The sequence below is a fragment of the Oratosquilla oratoria genome, chromosome 14, assembly GCF_046742065.1.
Source record: "Oratosquilla oratoria isolate Oo_2021 chromosome 14, ASM4674206v1, whole genome shotgun sequence".
NCBI lineage: Eukaryota > Metazoa > Arthropoda > Malacostraca > Stomatopoda > Squillidae > Oratosquilla > Oratosquilla oratoria.
In genome coordinates this window covers 44,098,603-44,117,447 of record NC_134790.1, presented here as the reverse complement: position 1 = coordinate 44,117,447, position 18,845 = coordinate 44,098,603, and the positions used below count along the sequence as shown (strand labels likewise).

The following is an 18,845-nucleotide window of genomic DNA, read 5'->3' as shown; positions in this document are numbered from 1 at the left end:
ACTTGGAGAAAGTGGTAGTGGAGATATTTGAATGAATGAGGACTGTCATACCCCTTTATTTGTCTTTGGTCGGGTGGGGGGACATTGGTTAAGTATGGAGTACAGCCTAGTTAAGAGTTATACATGCCTCTGTTTCTTGTAAGATGTAGTCAGATTTATATTGTCAGAGAAGGATATGTATCTTTCCAGACGAGTCCTCAGCAGTTGCACTTTTTCATAGAGTGAATTACTGTTTGCTCTGATGTGGTGTGATGGATATTTTGGATCGTGCTCCCTTGGAAACTGGTGTAGAATTTGTTAGTCATGGTAGTCTGGAGTTTTTCTGTGTTGCTTTTTGGGGGGAGGGGGATTCAACTGGATGTTACGATTTTATATGTATTCATTTATCCTAGTTATGTCAGGGAGAGCTAGGAGGTTTATATATGACCTGGTGTTAGTGAGTGTGGTTGGCTCTGGAATGGGATGGATTTCAGCTATACTCTTAATTTTGCAATTCTAGTGGATATTGTGGACAAATATTTGTGTTATATGTAGGGTAAATAATCTGTTAATATTTTTGGGATGGAGAGTTTACTGCTGTGGTATGGTTGATATACTCCATTACATCTATTGTTTCTTCTGCAGATTTAAATCTTTTCTTGGAGTGGAAGGGTTGTAGGTTTTTGGGGGATAAGGGGGGGATTAATGAATTTGTGGGCAAAGGTTATTGTAGACTGTAGGTGGGAGTTGTATTTGTGCAGGAGGTTGTTGCACTTTTCTTGGTGTTGAAGGATTGTGGGTGTTGGGGTAGGTGAGGGGAGGTGATGAATGGGTTTCTAGGTGAAGGTTTTGGTGGGCTGGAGGGAACTGGGGGCTGTATAGGAGGTTCTTGTGCTTCAGATGGGTTAATGGTGAGGGGTTTGATTGTGATTCTAGTGACACTGGTAAGGACGATGTAGGTGTTTTTGCAGGAGGTTCTTGTATCCTATGGGTGCTCTCTCTTGATGTAGTAATTTGAATGGAATTATTCAGGAGGGAGATGGAAAGTTTGTCTAATGGACTGGAGAGCTTCCACATGCGACTCCTAGTCCAATCATCCTGGATCATATTTGTTCTTGGGCGTCTCTGAAACTGATGCAATCTGACCCTCTGACACGTTTTCATATTGATATTACTGTGCAGTCTAAGAATTATGCAAGGTAGTCTTGATTGCAGTTTATAAATTTGGCTGGATTTAAGGGGGTACGCGACACCTGGGGGGGTGAATTTGGTCAAGATATGGCATTTTTCAAAACTGTGTTCAAAATGTTCGTATACCACTTAGAAACAAATCCCGACAAATAATTTTTCAGCCGCGCGCAATTTAAAGGTCCTGGGTGAGGATTAAAGGGACAGATTTAAAGGCGCAACCCACACTAGAAGGAGGCGTGCCACTTAGGACCTTCAGGCGCAGCGAATAACGTTGAAATTTGATTGAATTTACACTCGCCCAGTGTATCAACGGCCAATACGATTGTGGAGGGGAAGGGAGGAAGGTGGAGGGAGAATATTTCGCCAACTTTGTGCGAAACTAAGCGTTAGTTACCGGCTAGCTCTGAAAAGGGAACTACGCATGTCTCATGAGCTCTCGTTGCAATCTATTACTTTAGCTAGTACATATTACTCTTTAGTACAGTCATCATGGGTAGCAAAAAGAACAAAAGAACATCACAATGACAAAAAACAGCAGTTAAAGATGGCAAGCAGTTAAAGACAACTAAAGATCTCACCACCTCTCACTCCACCACCGCCCTCACCTGCACCTCTGTGACGGTGACAGAGGTAAAGGACAACATTAGACTAAACAATTCAAAGAGGAAGATTAAATCCAAAGAAGAAAGCAAGAGGAAAAAGATCAAGGCTATACAGGAAGAAGAAAGAAGAAGGGACATCATATGATGCTGGAGGGGGTGCCCTACCAACATAGATTGGCGAGGGGAATCTGATGAGGAAAGAGAAGGCGCCCACTACTGGAAAATAAACCTCTTTCCAATGATTTAGATACCCTGAAGACCCCCAGCAGAGAGGTTTCATATGAAGAAACTGCCAAAGGTGCAAAAAAGCAAATTATATGATGTTGTCGTCTGTGCGTCGTCACTACTGTGACATACTTATACTTTAGTTTTTCAGTATTTAAAGTACTTATAATTAAAATATGTTGATAATTTTTACTGTACTTACTTATTATATAATAAGAATTAAGCCATGAAAAAAATCAGTCAAATTGGTGAAACTATAAGCAAGTTACAGATATATTCATATTTCAAGTTGCCATATCTCCGTTCGATATTTTTCTACTTTTTTTTAATCATAAAAAATCTAATATACATTAGATTTAGATGAAACTTACAGGGAACATTACTTTTAGTAACTGCTAGGGCCGATCCTTCGAATATTTTGAATAGGATGAAAGAGTTTGGAGTAATAATGGAAACAAGAGCAAAAAAATTGTATTTTTCACGATTTTTGCCAGACATTAAAATTGAAATGCCTGTATACAAAAGTATAAAGGAAATTGTTCAATTACTCAATGACCGGCCCTAGGTGTGCCTACTGACTAATCATAGCCAAAATATAAAACAAATTGGTCCACGTATTATGGTGCTGTGCACTTTTAAATGTCGCTACTGGTATACGTACATGTGTACATGTGTACATGGGTACATGTGTACATACATCATTCTGCTTCACCTAAAATGTAGGCAATATGGATACCTATTTACCTGAGAAGTTTCAGCTCTTTACTCTAAATATTTTAGAAAATGACCTCCAGGTGTCGCGTACCCCCTTAAGATGAACATGCTGGAGACAGCTCCCCATCTTAGGTTTAGGGAGGCTATGTTTATGGCACCTTTTCTAACCCCTTTTCCTGATAAGCTGATCCTGTATAGAATTGCTCAGTCATGTAGATTGCTGCAAAACTATGCTACTCCCCATCCTCACACAAGGTGACCATCAGGCCTACACTACCTGCCACATGGGTTGTGACTTAAAGCTTCCAGAAATCACCATGTCCTGCCCCCACCATCACCAGTGGACTTAAGTTGTTTGTAGAAAAATTAAGTTCTAAGTTTGTGGTAGAGATGGTAACTCATTATACTCTCAGTCTGTCACTTCCTGACTCTCGGTATTACCCAGGGGGACCAATTGAAAATGATGAGGTACCATCAGTTTCCTTTCAACTTCCTTTTGGATCACATTTGGACATCTTGCATCCAGACCTTGAACCAGGGTTCAGACCAGATAAGGAAAACCTAATTCCCAATTAATCAAGGTAGACTCACTACTATATATAATAAGTATAATATAATATAATAAATAGAAAAAACTGGCAAAAGCCAGAATAAAAGTGAAATTTCACTCTGTACAAAAGGGCTAAAGAAAATACACCAAAATATTTAATGCACCATTAAAAGCTGTATTTGATTATGTACACATTGAATACATTAAAGTGATTCAGAATACTCTGAACCAGAAAAAATGTAGACAATAGAATTTAGTTCACATCTGTATTAATGACATTTAAAAGCATGGAATATGGGGAACTGTTGAGGGCAGTCAAGAGTTTTTTTCATGAGCAGTTGGACATGTGTGAGGGTCTGAAATGGTCATAGTGTATGCCTTGTGGTGAATGCAGGGCTGCATCAGGGTTATACAATGTTGCCTCAGTTATTCAACATGTAGATATATGGGGTGGTAAGGGAAATAAACACAATGCAAGAGTGCTGAGTAAAAGTCTGGAACTGGTGGGTGACAATGGAAGGTCACAGGAGGTGAACTCAATGTTACTTGCAGATGGCACTGCACTTGTGGCTGATTCTGAGGAGAGAGTGAAGTGGTCAATGACTGAATTTGAATGGATATGTAAGATGGAAGTTATGAAATATGGATAAAAGCAAAGAGACAAGAAGAAATATATATGGTATCACATTGAATTGTGAAGGGTGAGAGGACTGATGATGTGGAATTTTAAGTATTTGGGGTTGCATGTGGCAGTGAATGAAAAAGTGAATGTGGAAGTGAATTAGAATGGAAGTAAATGTTTGGGTGGAATGAAAAGTGTTACAAGAAATGGAGGATGAATGAAAACTGAAGGTGAAAAATGCAATCAGTGAATGTATCCATGGTGCAGTATGGAGTACACATTTGAAATACAAGGAAGATAGAATGGAAGAAAATGAATGGTTTTGAGGTGAAGTGTTTGAAAAATAGAATATATGATACCAGAATGAATGAAGTGAGAAATGTGGAATTGAAACAGAACAGGGGTAAGAAAGGAAGAATGTCTGAGTGGTTTGACTTCATGGTAAGATTGAATGGGGAAAGACTACCAAAGAGCATGTGGAAAGCCGAAATGGATGAAATGAGCCTGGAAGAAAAACAAACAATGAGAGGGATGGATGGGGTGAAGGGACCTTTAGAAGCACATGAAATGTCTGTTGAATTAGGTAGAGTACAAAGAATAGGAGTGAATGGTGGGAGGTTGTGAATTAATGACAACCCATAGGAATGTTCTTGTTGGCTTCATAATTTGAATGGAAGAGGTGGTCACCATAAAGTAAAGCAGTGGTGTTAAATTGGTGTTAAGCTGTTTAGCCCTACTGTAAAAAGGAAACCCATGCAGCGTGGCAGGATAGAGGACAATCCATCATCTCCAAAGTGAGAGGCATGGTTGACTGGGTTATATTTTCAATGTGGGTATGTATTTTGATTTTGCCAACCCCCTCATATGGAGGAAAGCACCTTTCATGTAAGTGTATAAATCATATATGCATGTCTTGCTGCACTTGACCCAGGCAGTGTGCGAAGGACAGGGATGACATTCATCCAAAACAAAGATAAAAAGGACAACAACAAAATGTTGAATGGGTGTGGGATGGGTGAAGGGTGGGAGTATGAATTGGTTGATCCAACCAACCCCAACTCCTGCACCACATACACGCACACTTTCTTTGGACAGTTTGTGACTTAGTCCTTCTTTAACAATTTTCTCTCTTCTCTAAGATCATCTCGAATAATGAAATAGACTTCAGCTAGAGCAACACCAACAGCACCCAGTGTGGCTATCAGAGCTCTTCCTCCATAATCATCAGAAACCATACCAAAGGCAAAAAACAATGCAAAAAATGTTCCAACAACAGAAAGTAAGTACTGAGCCCCTGTCACTAACTGTTTATTCATAGCACGCAGATCTGCTCCTACTTGCGAGAGGTCAGACTGTACGGCATTGCTATAGTTAACATTTTTCACCATGGCTTTGTAGTCCCGGTCTTCCTGTTCCAACCGTAGTTTCCTGACCCGTTCCTCCAGTTCAGGATTTCGTGGAGGTGGCTGGTATTCAGGCACATGAATTTGGCTTTCCATCAATAATTCATGGATTGGAATGTGGGACTCTAATTCTGTCAAGGTTCTGTGACACCAGGCAATATCTTCACTTGAGAGAATTAGTTTATCTTCACTATCTTCATCTGAGTTAAAGAATTTCTTTATATGTTCTGGTGTTCCATCAATATAACTGATTTCCTTGAGCTGTTTGGTGAAACTGTCTGATGGTATCACTTCCACACACTCCATTGTGAAACAAATATAAACCTGAAATAACTTCTCAACTAAACAGAATCTAAATGCTCTGAATAAATTATAGAAATTCTACATTTACAATAAAACTAATTCACCTTTGCAAGTCCCTTGTATAAAAAAATAAATAAATATGATTCATCCATTCAGTCCTCACAGCCCATATTTTTCTCTAAATTTTGGAAGTACATTCTGAGATCTTTCTCTTTCTCTTTGAAATTTTCTTCCAGTAAATCTAGTTTTTCTTTCACTTCCTGGTTGGCAGCCTCCAGACGTCTGCCTCTGTCCTCTCTCTTCTTTGCTAAAAGTTCCTGGAAATAAAACTAATGGTAAGTAATAATAATGGCAGTACTCTGTACCTACTAGTACAACTATATTCAATATCTTCATTTCCTTGAATGGAGGGACAGGTGATTAGTGTAATTTCATCTGAATGTGTATGAAAAGCAGTTTTGATATCATTCTCAGTATAGTATATACAACAGTACATACAATAGCCCATTGTCTATTGCCACTGAGATATAGTGATCAATCAATCAGTTGCCTCTGGTCTCCTTTGCAGAAAATCTTTGGCCTTCAGGTAACTGGCAACAGCCTCCGGCTAAGTCCACAAGTCACTCAGGGAAGATATATAGTGTTTTTATCTGGTGGTTGTTTGTGTGGGGTATTGTAGCACAAGGTGTTCTGTGTGCTCTGTGTAGTGGATGCATCTGGGGCAATCTGAATCTGTGGCCAGGCCTATTCTGAATTGGTACCGTTTCTATCCTGGATGGTATCCTTTGGACAAGCATGCCAAAGGGGTATTTGCCAGATGTGGGAGGGTTTTTTTTGGACCCTGGCTGGAGACAAATGTCTCTAGGAAGAATCTTTGAATTGTTGCCTCCGTTCCACTAGTGTGGGACTGTTTCTATGTCACTGATTGAAAATGGTAGGGGGAGGGGAGCAGCCACCTATTGTAAAATCCCCATATGTGGAAAAGTGCAAGAAATAGAGTTAAAATTGATAAGAGAGATATCTTGGATCCAGTCCAGAGAACAAGTGTCAGCCTCTCAGGGCTGCATCTCCTGATGGAGATGAGAAGGTTGACCAGTTTTGTAAATGGGTGACTATGCTACCCATTTTGCATACATACATATATATACCAAGGCTTTTTCCCCCTTACAAGGGAGGTAGCCAAAAAGGAAAAGGCATAAAATCATTCCCACCCATTCCATCCCTGAATACACTCCACACCCCTCCACCCTCCCTCTTATCTTAGCACCTCCTGGATGACAGGTCATCCCTGCACCTTGTCCACTGCCCATTTTGCAGGACCACAATATACAAGTACCCTTCATTGGTCCCTATACATGGGAAAGGGTGGTTGAGAGGACAGTAACGGACTATGTAGTGGTGTACCCTAAGGGAATACTACAAGAGTCGTGGCTGTAATGTTTTCAGGTGGAGAGAGCAGAGGTTTGTCAGGTTATTCTCTCGCTAAAGAGAAATTCTGAAGAAGAATGGGTATATTTCAAAGAAGAATTGATAAAATATACAAAGATGGTGTATGGAATGAGAAGAATGGGAAGAAACAGGAGAGGTGGCAAATAGTGGGATGAAGAGGAGAAACGAGTTTTTATGAAACCTGACAAAGAGTATTGGGTTTATTTAGATACATGGAAACAATGTGTGAAGAAAGATCAGTAAAAGAACTGTGGAAAGCAGAGGTGGATGAAGTGAACATGAGGGGGCCACCAAAGAAGAGATGGATGGATGGAGTAACGGGGCTACTGAGAAAGAGGGGGACGTCTGTTGAAGAAGAATGGGAGAAGACAGAATATAGGGGTGAGTGGAGAACTGTTGTGTATGGATGATGCTCTGATGCATGGAAGGGAGTGGGTGGGATGGGGGGCAGACCGATGGGATTTCTCCCTGTCTTCTCTTTTTCTGCATGAGGGGACAGAGAGGGAGGTCATCAATTAAATGAAGCTGCCTTGCTGTGGATGTGCTATGTCTTGCTGCATTGCTTCTGACTCAGGGCAACGGGCAAGATGCAGGGATGACTTGTCATCCAGGAGCCAAGAAAAGAGGGAGGGAGGGGTGGTGAAAGGGAGTGGATTATATGGGGATGAAATTGGTGGGAATGGATTTATGCCTTTGACTTTGGCTACCTCCCATGCAGAAAAAGAGAAGACAGGGAAAAATCCATTCAGGCTGCATCAAAATATCATTCACACATGCTCCCTCACTTCCCCCATCTCCCACCCACTTCTTTCCATGCATCACAGCATCATCCATCAAAATTAGTGCAATGGGATAATAAAATGGTAAGGCTGTAAGAAAAGATGAGATACAAAGAGCACTGAAAATGATGAAAGCTGCTCATGCACTTGGGTTTGATGGGTGTCACATAGGGTGTGTAATTACCCACTTTGGTACAATGGCACCTACGTAGGCATCATGTGGCGCAAGTGGCTACATGAGGATACAGGTGTAAGCGTCTTGATTATATATTTTTTTGTAGTTGTACACGAGTTACACACCAATTCTGTGGTTTGATCATGTTTTCTGTTTTTATTACTACTCAGAGTAAAAGAGAACATGTAATACAGCAGTGACTTTTTATTTCAAAATGAGAGTAATGTGATGCATTGTTCATATGGCAGCCGATGCTGCAGGTGAGAATTTGACTGGTACAGAAGTGGTTAAAGGAGGAACAATTATAGTGGTATATAAAGAAAAAGGATACAAAGTAGACAGAAAAGGACGAGAAAGGAAAAAATTAAAGATAGCCTATACCAACATAGACAGAATAATTTCAGGACTGAATGAATTAAATGACTATCTGGCATTAGAAAGACCAGACAATGGAAATTGTAGAAACAAAATTGAAAAGTCCTCTACCACCAAATACAGTGGGACAAGGTCCCTCTACCACCAAATACAGTGGGACAAGGTCCCTCTACCACCAAATACAGTGGGACAAGGTCTATACAACTAGTAGACAAAAAATAGAAAGGAAAAACAGGGTGGGGGAAATATAATTTTTGACTAAGAAAGACTTAAATGTGACATAAATAACAGAAGGAAAAAACAATATAGAATCAATTATGATAAAAGTTTAAGGCAGTTACATGAAAAGTAGAAAATTTGTAGTAGTGTATGTGCCCCCCAAAACACAGTCCTGGACAGTGATCATTCCAAACTGTTGGAAGATACAAAATATGAATTAACTGATATACTGAAAGAATGAGGAAATATAGTAATTATGGGTGATTTTAACTCAAAAGACATATGTTGGGAAGAAATGACAGTGAAGGGTGGAAAAGACCTCTGGGGAAACATACTACTTGATATGACTAAAGAATACACAATGACTCAGTGGGTTAAAGAAAATACCAGATACAGAAACAATGAGGAACCATTGAGACTAGATTTAATACTCATGTCAGAACCTGAAATTGTGGACAGAATTGATTACAAAACTCCAATACGGAAAAGTGACCATGTACTAATAGAATTCAAACTAAAAGAGCAAATGGATTTAAGAAGAAATGAGAAACATAGAAAAGGAAGACTTTGACATTTCGAAAGAATTTTTTGAGTTTCTCAACAAAACGAATTTTGAGAAACTCAAAAAATTCTTTTGAAATGCAAACTGGGATAACTTCCTAAATGAAGAAACAAAGATGGAAGAGAAATGGAATATACTAAAAGAAATCTATAACGAGGGAGTGAACAAATATGTACCACAACAAAAGCAAGAAAGAATATACATAACAAGCTGGTACAACAAAAAATGTAGTGAGGCTAAGGATAAATGAGACAAAGCTTGGAAAAGATGGAAAAAAGATAAAAAACGAGTAAATGGAAAACATATATCAAACTAAGAAATGATTATGTAAAAATAAGTAGAGATGAAAAGAGAAACTATGAAAGAAATATAACAGAAAAATGCAAGGAACAACCTAAACTATTTTACATGTATGCAAATGGTAAACTAAAAAACAAACAAGAAATGGAAAAACTGTGCCAGGGAAATTATGAATATACAGAAGAAATAGAAATGGCTGAAATTATGAACAATTATTTCAAATCAGTATTCACAATTAAGAGTTCACAGAGCTGAGAGGAAATAGAGAGAGATCCCCCCCCCTAATGAGGGAAATAACTAACACAGAAGGAAATCAGAGACCAAATAAAAAAAAACCTTGATGTCAGAAAATCACATGGTCAGGATGGAATTGCAAACTGGATATTGAGAAAATGCATAGGGGAGTTGACAGACAAAATATACAATATGATAAAATACTCACTCAAAGAAGGAAAGGTACCACAGGACTGGAAAAATGCAAATACTGTACCAATATATAAAGGAGGTAACAAGGGAAATCCAACCAACTACAGACCAGTCTCCCTTGCAAGCACAATAGCAAAAATATGTGAGTTATCAAAAGTAGATGGGTTAAACATCTGGAAGAAAAAAAATACACTGAATCTAAATCAATTTGGATTTAGACAATGAAGATCATGCACAACAAATCTGATCTGCTTCTATTCAAGACTAATAGAAATAATACAAGAAAGGGATGGATGGGCGGACTATGCCTTTCTAGACCTACAAAAAGCATTTGATAAAGTACCACACAAAAAACTAATAAGAAAAATAGAATCAATAAGTGGCATCAAAGGAAAATTATTGGAATGGATGGAAGACTTCCTGACTGGGAAAAAAATGAGGGTAGTAATTAGAGACAAATACTCGAATTGGGAAGAAATGACAAGTGATGTCCCACAACGTTCGGTATTGGTTCCAATCATGTTTGCCATATATATAAATGACATGGATGAATGAGTGAAGTGCTACATGAATTTCTTCGCAGATGATGCAAAAATACTAAAGAAAGTAAGAGTAGAGGATGATTGTGAATCATTACAGTTAGATCTAGACAAAATCTGGAAATGGACTCAAAAGTGGAAAGTAAACTTCAATATCATGAAGTGTAGTATAATGGAGTTTGGAAAAAGTAAAAACAGAATATCAAGAAATTATAAAATTGGTGAAAAAGTCAAAATAGTGAACTCGGAAAGAGACCTTGGAAATCAGCAAAGACATGACACTGGACAAACATATCAATAAAATAGTCAGAGAAACCTTCAACATATTAAGGTCAATGAAAGTGGCATTTCACTACTTGGATAAGGACACAATTAAAAAAATATTAGTTACACTAATCAGACCAAAACTGGAATATGCAGCAACACTATGGACACCCAGTACTAATAAGAATATAAAGAAATTTGAAAGAATACAAAAAGCAACGACAAATTTGGCACAAACTCTCTCCAAATTAACATACAAAGATTGTCCAAATTGAAACCACCAACTCTGGAACAAAGAGAAAGAGGAGATCTACTGACTATTTATAAAATCATGAAAGGAATGAAAATCCTAGAGATGATTTATCAAAATGGGACAATGGAAAAACAAGACATGAAAAGAAACTCAAAAAGGATAACTATAGAGGAGATCTGGAAAAAAAAAAAAAAAAAGCTTCCCACATGGAGTGGTGGATACCTGGAATATATTAGATAGGGAAACACTGTGTGCAAACACTATTCAAGATTTTAAGAAAAAACTTGATGCTGAAAGATAAAAAGACAGATCACCATGAGCATAGCTCCCTTCCCATATAATACAACTAGGTAAATACATACATATACCAATGGCTTTTTCCCCCTTACAAGGAAGGTAGCCAAAGTCAAGGGCATAAATACGCTCCCAACCACTCCATCCCCATCTATTCCACTCCCATTCACCATCCCTCCCTCAATCTTTTCTTGGCTGCTCCTGGATGATGGGTCATCCCTGCATCTTACCCACTGCCCTGAGTCAGAGGCCATGTAGCAAGACAAAGCACATCTGCAGCAAGGCAGCTTCATTTATTTGGTGACCCCCCTTCCATCCCCTCATGCAGAAAAGGGAAGACAGGGAGAAATCCATTCAGGCTGCTTCAAAATATCATTCACACATACTCCCTCACCCAACCACCCCCCACCTACCTCCTTCCATGCATCAGAACATCATCCATACACAACCATTCTCCACTCATCCCTATCTTCTGTCTTCTCCCTTCCTTCCTCAACAGACATTCCCTTCTTTCCTAATACTCCCTTTACCCCATCCATCCATCTCATCCTTGGTCGCCCCCTCATGTTCACTCCCTCCACATCTGCTTCCACACCTCTTTTACTAATCTTTCTTCACTCATTTTTCCATATGTCCAAACCATCCCAATACTCTTTTATCAACCCTATCTCCCAACTCCCTTTCCACCCTCGCTCTCCTCCTCACCTCGTTTCTCACTCTATCAAGCCTAATAACCCCTACCATACCTCTCAGGCATTTCATTTCAAACACATTTAAACTCTTCCTCTCTTATGTTCCATGTTTCTGACCTATACAGTGCTGTCGACACAATCACTCCTTCATACAATCTCCTCTTATCATCCATTCCCAAATATCCATTTTTCATTACACTTTTTAATCCCCCAAGGCATTTACTTGCTTCTCTCAATCTACATTCTACCTCCACCTCCAATCCTCCCTTTCCTGGCACATTTGCCCACCAAGTATCTAAAGTTTTCCACTTCCTCTAGTCTCTTTCCCTTAAGGTGCATAAATCACATAAAAAATAAAATTACAGTTTTTGAAAGTATTTTACCTATTTCACTACTGCGTACTCCCTTAATACTCACTTTCAATTTGCTGTCATCCTCCCCTTGTGCATCTCATCACCTTACTTTTACCCATGTTTATTTTCAACTTCCTTCTTTCACACACCTTTCCAAACTCAATACATCAACTTCCTTAATCCCTCCTCTGCTCCTGTTACAAGTGCAGTGTCATCAGCAAACAATAACTGGCTTATCTCCCATTTTTCTCCATTTTATCTAACCATCTCCAATCCCCAGCCCATTACCTTGCATTTCTCTCTTGCACTACCCCATCCATATATAAATTGAACAGCCAAAGCAACATGACACATCTCTGGCAAAGTCCCACCTTTACCTCAAACAACTCAGTCTCTCCATTCCTAATTCTAACACAGGTTCTACTACTCTTGTAAAAACTCTAGCTAGTGAGGTTGTTTAATGTGTGCCTAAGGGAGGGGAATGGAACAGAGAACCAAAGAAGTGCTAGTAGTTCCACTATACAAAGAAAAAGAGTACAAATATAAATGAATTTGTTTCAGAAGGGTCACTGCTAAGTGTAGTTGGTAAGGCATATGGGTGTTGAGAGGACTGGGAAGGAAAACGAGGAAGTAATTGTGAAAGACTAGTGTGGATTTAGGAAAAGAATTTTTATAGTAAGGCAGATTTGCAAGTTTTTGGCAAAAGGTAAGGATATCTTTTGGGCTTTTATGGGTCTGATGGCACATGACTGGATAAACAAGAAGGCATTGTGGGGTGTGTTGCAGATGTATGGGATAGTGGGGAGGCTGTTGAGGGCAGTCAAAAGTTTGTGTTAAGGTATGATATTGAGAATGAATGGACTGAAGTGAAGGCCATAAGAACAAATTGAAAATGAAGAGAAGGTATTAATGAGATGTGAAGACAAGCAGTGGGGAGATTATTCTGACCAACATATGTCTTGTAGGCACTTTATGCAGATTCCCATCAGTAATCCCTTACATCTATTGGGACCAATGAAATAGACTTGCATGTGATGGTCCTGCAGGATAAACAGCAAAGCTGCCTCTTTTCAAGACCTGTTAGCCCCCTCAGGAGGTACAGCCCTGAAGAGCTGACACTCAGTCACCATATTAGGCCCAAGTTTTCTCTCTCTTGACTTCAACTGCACTTCTTACTTTCATAACTTCTCCCTTCCCCCACCACTTTAACCAGTGACATGAAAATAGTTGAAAGTTTCTCCCTAGAGATCTGTGGGAGGATACATGGACCATCGCCAGCCAATGTGGTGCTGTGGGTTTTCCACTCTGTAAAATTCATGGCAATAATTGATTGACTGATGCAATTTCATTACACATCTGGCTGCAATTTTCTGAATCTTATATACTCACTGTACTGAATTTTTGCTCAACATCAAGTGTGTCATGGCACATGTGAAGAGCTACTTGTATATCTGCAATTGTGCGAGGGAGGTTGTCATCTGCTGCAGTCTGCACTTTTTCTATCTGCAAAGAAATAAAAATCACCCATAATAACTTGCACTTGCTCCATCTGTGTGTATAACTATGTTTTTCTCTTGTCTTATCACTTGTTACCTGCAAAGTGAGGTGGCTGGGCATGGGAAAAGTTCTTCAATCCATTCACACCTACCACAGATGTTCCACATATTCTTTCACTACTTAAACTATGTAAAGATCACATTGTCTCACTTTTCTAGCAATAATGACAATTCATCCCTGGTGTACCCTTTTCACGTAGCAGGTCATTCCCTAATCTTTAATTCTTCTCACTCTGTCAATCACACAATTTTCTTGTTCATCATCCAGACCATGATTTCTTATGGCTTGATTCACCACCATTCACCCACCTTTTCACTGGTCTACCCCTTTTTCTTACTCCTGGCATCATCAATTGTGCATCTGAGTATATCAACTTTCACCCATTCTCATAACATGATCACAGTACCCCTGGCTGGCCTGTTTTACTCTTTCTCCCAATCCTATCTGTTCCCCACTTCTTTTACAAACCATACCATTCCTAACTTTGTCATATTCTTTAACTCAATGCCCCCCAAGCACTTTATTCCTACTGATGCCACAAAACTTTTATTTCTTTTACAGTCCCCTGTGGTAGGGGAGAAGAATACTGCCACTGAGTGTTCCCACTTCAGTCATAAAAAGCAACAAAAAAATGGTATGAGGATAGGACTAGGCATCCTACTCTCTGTAGCCCCACTGGAGAAATTAAAAAAAAAAAAAAAAAAAAAAAAGTCAGGTTTGGATCTTTTAATGTGTAGATGCAGTAAGGATGAGAGTAAATGGGAAGAGATAGACAGTATGTTTGTGAGAAGAAAGATTTCCACACACTGTTGCCTCATCTAATTTATTCCAGATAGATATTCACCACTCTGTGTGGGAAGCTATTCTTTTTCAGATCTCTTCTATAAATATCCTTTTTGAGTTTCTTTTCATGTCCTCTTGTTATTCTCTTGTCCCACTTTAATAAATCATCTCTATCTAGGACTTCAATTCCTTTCATAATTCTGTACGTGGTCAGTAGGTTCCTCTTTCCCTTCTTTGTTCCAGGGTTGGTAGTTCCAATTTGGAAAATCTTTGTTTGTGTGTCAATTTGGAGAGTGTTAGTGCCATCTTCATCGTTGCTCTTTGTATTCTTTCTAATTTCTTTACATTCTTTTTAATACCAGGTGTCCAAAGTGTCGCAGCATATTCCAATCTTGGTCTTATCAGTGTAACTAATATTTTCTTTACCATTTCCTCACCCAGTCAAAAGCCACTCTCATTGACCTCAGTAAATTGAAGGTTTCTCTATTTCATTGATTTACTTATGTGGTGACATGTCTTTGCTAATAATTACTCCTAGGTCCCTTTCCAAGCTCACTTTTTTGACTTCTTCTTCACCAATTTTATATTTCCTCGATATTCTATTTTTACTTTTTCCCAATTCCATTATACTACATTTCTTGATAAGTTCACTTCCCACTTTTGATTCCATTTCCAGATTTCATCTAGGTCTTTCTGTAATGATTCACAATTTTCCTTTGTACTTACTTTTAGTATTTGTGCATATTTATCTAGTTGTATTTTACAGGTACAGATTGACCTCTCATTAATGGACTAAAAGGGGGGTAACGGTGTCCATTGATGTGAATAATCCATAGATTTGGAGTGGTTTTTGTGTGTGTATATTGGGGGGGGGGGAGATCTATTCACATCAACGGACACCGTTACCCCTTTTTAGTCCGTTAATGAAAGGTCAATCTGTACCTGTAAAATACAACTAGATAAATATGCACAAATACTAAAAAAAGTAAGTACAAAGGAAGATTGTGAATCACTACAGAAAGACCTTGATAAAATCTGGAAATGGAGTCAAAAGTAGGTCTTAAGTTCTATAAAATCATAGTACAGGTACTCCTCGTTTAACGACGACAATTGGGACCAGTGCGCCGTTAACCGAATTGGTCGTTAAGCGAAAGTGTATACATATACGTACATGTACTGTATGTACAATGTCCAGCAATACATGTATCTTTATTTTCGTGTATTTTCCCTCTTTTATACAGTACATTAAAGCTTTATTTACTGTTTATTTACGGTGGTTAGGTTCCTGAAATTACCGTATATGACCAAATCCGCGTATGCTGACATTCCATATTGAATACCGGGGTATTTTTTTAGTTTCGACCATGGGCGCAATATAGCAATAGAAATTTAATTATTAATCTTGTAAATTAAAATGTATCAACGTAATATGCAATTTTGTGGGCGGAAATGAAAGTAAAAAATACCATGCTACAAGAAAATATGCTAATGAACGAAGTCGTCTGCCAACGTCTCTCACGACGACGACAACGAGGACGAGCCGGATGACATTTAATTTGCAGGTAATGATTTATCAAACACAGGTTAGGTTAGTTTTGCTTAGGTTAGACGAATTTATCATCCTTTCATTTCTTCGACATCGGCATCTATCATAACAAACATGGTGTACCATTCGTCCGACATGACTTCGTTACTTACGAAATTTGTTTTAGCACCTTTTTTTTTCCGCTCACAAAATTGCATATTACGTTGATACATTATAATTGACAAAATTAATAATTAATTTTCTATTCCTATATTGCGCCCTTGGTTGAAACTAAAAATTTACCACTACCAGTATATACTGTACCCCAGGTAGTTTTTTCAGCTTGCAGGATGGCAATGTAGACCTAAGCTTCAGAACACTTTACCTCACAGGTAATATCCACCGTACAAGTTCATTTATAACATCATACAAATTTGCCTCAGCCAACTTAATTATCGTACACGATGTCGTAACTTCGGGAGATTTACGTTAAACGAATGTCATAAAGCCCATCGTTACTCCGAGTTGTCATTAACCGAGTAGGTCGTTAAACGAGGAGTACCTGTATACGTAAATAGCTCTAATTTCTTCTTAATATTTAGATTAACATGCTTTGCTTTAGCTTTGGGTGGCATAATAGTGATTGCACAGCACTAAACAACAGCACCAAAAACACCGAAAACACAGCGAAAACACCGCAAACACAGCTAATAAACTTCCAAACGTCCACACTGATCACGATCTTGTTAACTAGTAAACAAAACATACTGCGTGCCAACACGCCATCAGCCACTCAGCAGACAAACGCCGAACTAACGGACGCATTCACCCTACCTGCGAAATTTAGACTGTCAGACCAGACCAGCGGATTTTGTCCATTGTATCCGATATCTGGTAATGTGGTGTCTGTTAATGAGACGTCAATCTGTAGAGAATTATGCTCGTGGTGACCTACTTTTGTATCTTTCAGCATTCAGTTTGATCTCAAATTCTTGTATAGTCTTTGCGCTCACTGTTTCTTCATTCAGTTTGTTCCAGATATCTATCACTCTGTGTGGGAAGCTATTCTTTTTCAGATCTCTTCTGTAACTATCCTTTTTAAATTTCTTTTTGCATCCTCTAGTTTTTCTTTTATCCCACTTTAATAAGTCAATTCTATCAAGGACTTCAACCCTTTCATAATTCTGTATATAGTTAGCAGGTCTCCTCTTTCTCTTCTTTGTTCCAAAGTAGGTAGTTCAAGTTTATCCAATCTTTGTTCGTATGTCAAATTGGAGAGTGTTGGTGCCATCTTTGTCGTTGCTCCTTGAATTTTTTCTAATTTCTTTTTAGTACTTAATGTACACCTTTTCTTGCTTCTGTTTTGGTATTTGTGTGTCTGTGTGTGTATTTACCAACCTAGTTGTATTATATGTTGATGGAAGCTCGCTGGCTGAGCGGGTTAGGGCATCATTACTTGCGGCGAAAGTCGAAGGGATGGTGGTTCAAATCCTGCCACCAGCGAAGTTGAACAAAGGGAATGGTTCATTAACTTCCATGCTACAAAGTCCTCTGTAAGGGGCACTGGCCTAGCCTTCCAATGGGAAGAGTTTGTGATGTTAAACCATATCATCATTATATGGGAAGGGAGCTATGCTCATAGTGACCTGTCTTTGTATCTTTCAGCATCAAGTTTGTTCTTAAATTCTTGAATAGTATTTCCACACACTTTTGCCTCATCTAATTTATTCCAGATATTCACCACTGTGTGTGGAAAGCTATTCTTTTTCAGATCTCTTCTATGACTATCCCTTTTTAATTTATTTTCATGTTCTCTTTTCTCTTATCCCACTTTAATAAATCATCTCTATTGAGGACTTGCATCCCTTTCATAATTTTGTAAAAGGTCAGTAGATCTCCTCTTTGTTCCAGGGTTGGTAGTTCCAGTTTGGACAACCTTTGTTCATGTGTCAATTTAGAGAGTGCTGATGCCATCTTTGTCATTGCACTTTGGATTCTTTCTAATTTCTTTACATTCTTTTTAGTACCAGGTGTCCATAGTGTCACAGTGTACTCCAATCTTGGTCTTATCAGTGTGACTAATATTTTCTTTACCATTTCCTCATCCAAGTAGTCAAAGCCCACTTTCATTGATCTTAGTAAGTTGAGGGTTTCTCCCACTATTTTGTTGACATGCTTATCTGGTGACATGTCTTTGCTGATAACTACTCCTAGGTCCTTTTCAGAGCTAACTTTTTTTTTACTTCCTTTGTACCAATTTTATATTGCCCTGATATTCTACTTTAACTTTTTCCAAACTCCATTATACATTTTTTGATGTTGAAGTTCACTTCCCACTTTTGACTTCATTCCCAGACTTTATCCAGATCTTTCTGTAGTGATTCACAGTCTTCCTCTGTACTTACTTTCCTTAGTAGTTTTGTATCATTTGCGAAGAAGTTCATATAACATTTCAAACCTTCATCCATTATCGTAGCCAATACAGAACCTTGTGGGACTCCACTTATCATTTCTTCCCAGGTCGAGTTTTGTCTCTATGTGCCATCCTCATTTTTCTCCCCTTCAAGAAATCTTCCATCCATTCCAATAACTTTCCTTGTACACCACCTACAGTTTCAATTTTTCTTAGTAGCTTTTTGTGTGGTACTTTATCAAATGCTTTTAGTAGACCTAGGAAAGCACAATTGGCCCATCCATCTCTTGTAGTATGT

General features: G+C 38.6%; 2 protein-coding genes across 3 annotated transcripts in view; both read right to left on the bottom strand.

The window, feature by feature from the left end:
• Positions 1-3,411: 3,411 nt before the first annotated feature.
• LOC143032860 (vacuolar ATPase assembly protein VMA12) lies at positions 3,412-5,592 on the bottom strand. The gene has a single exon (XM_076198047.1). The coding sequence runs from the start codon at positions 5,590-5,592 to the stop codon at positions 4,987-4,989; it is 606 nt and encodes a 201-aa protein (XP_076054162.1). The 3' UTR covers positions 3,412-4,986.
• A 32-nt stretch (positions 5,593-5,624) lies between these two features.
• Muted (biogenesis of lysosome-related organelles complex 1 subunit 5) overlaps positions 5,625-18,845 on the bottom strand; it is a 44,951-nt gene continuing 31,730 nt past the window's right edge. For both annotated transcript variants that reach the window (XM_076198049.1, XM_076198048.1), the window contains exons 4-5: positions 13,659-13,772; positions 5,625-5,906 (exon numbers count right to left, since the gene is read on the bottom strand). In XM_076198049.1, coding sequence (XP_076054164.1) covers positions 5,742-5,906; positions 13,659-13,772 — 279 coding nt within the window. In that variant the 3' untranslated portion in view covers positions 5,625-5,741. The remainder of the gene's footprint in view (positions 5,907-13,658; positions 13,773-18,845) is intronic.

Bases quoted from the DNA above. Each gene is read 5' to 3' on its own strand.
- LOC143032860 (XM_076198047.1), bottom strand. From the start codon at position 5,592: ATGGAGTGTGTGGAAGTGATACCATCAGACAGTTTCACCAAACAGCTC.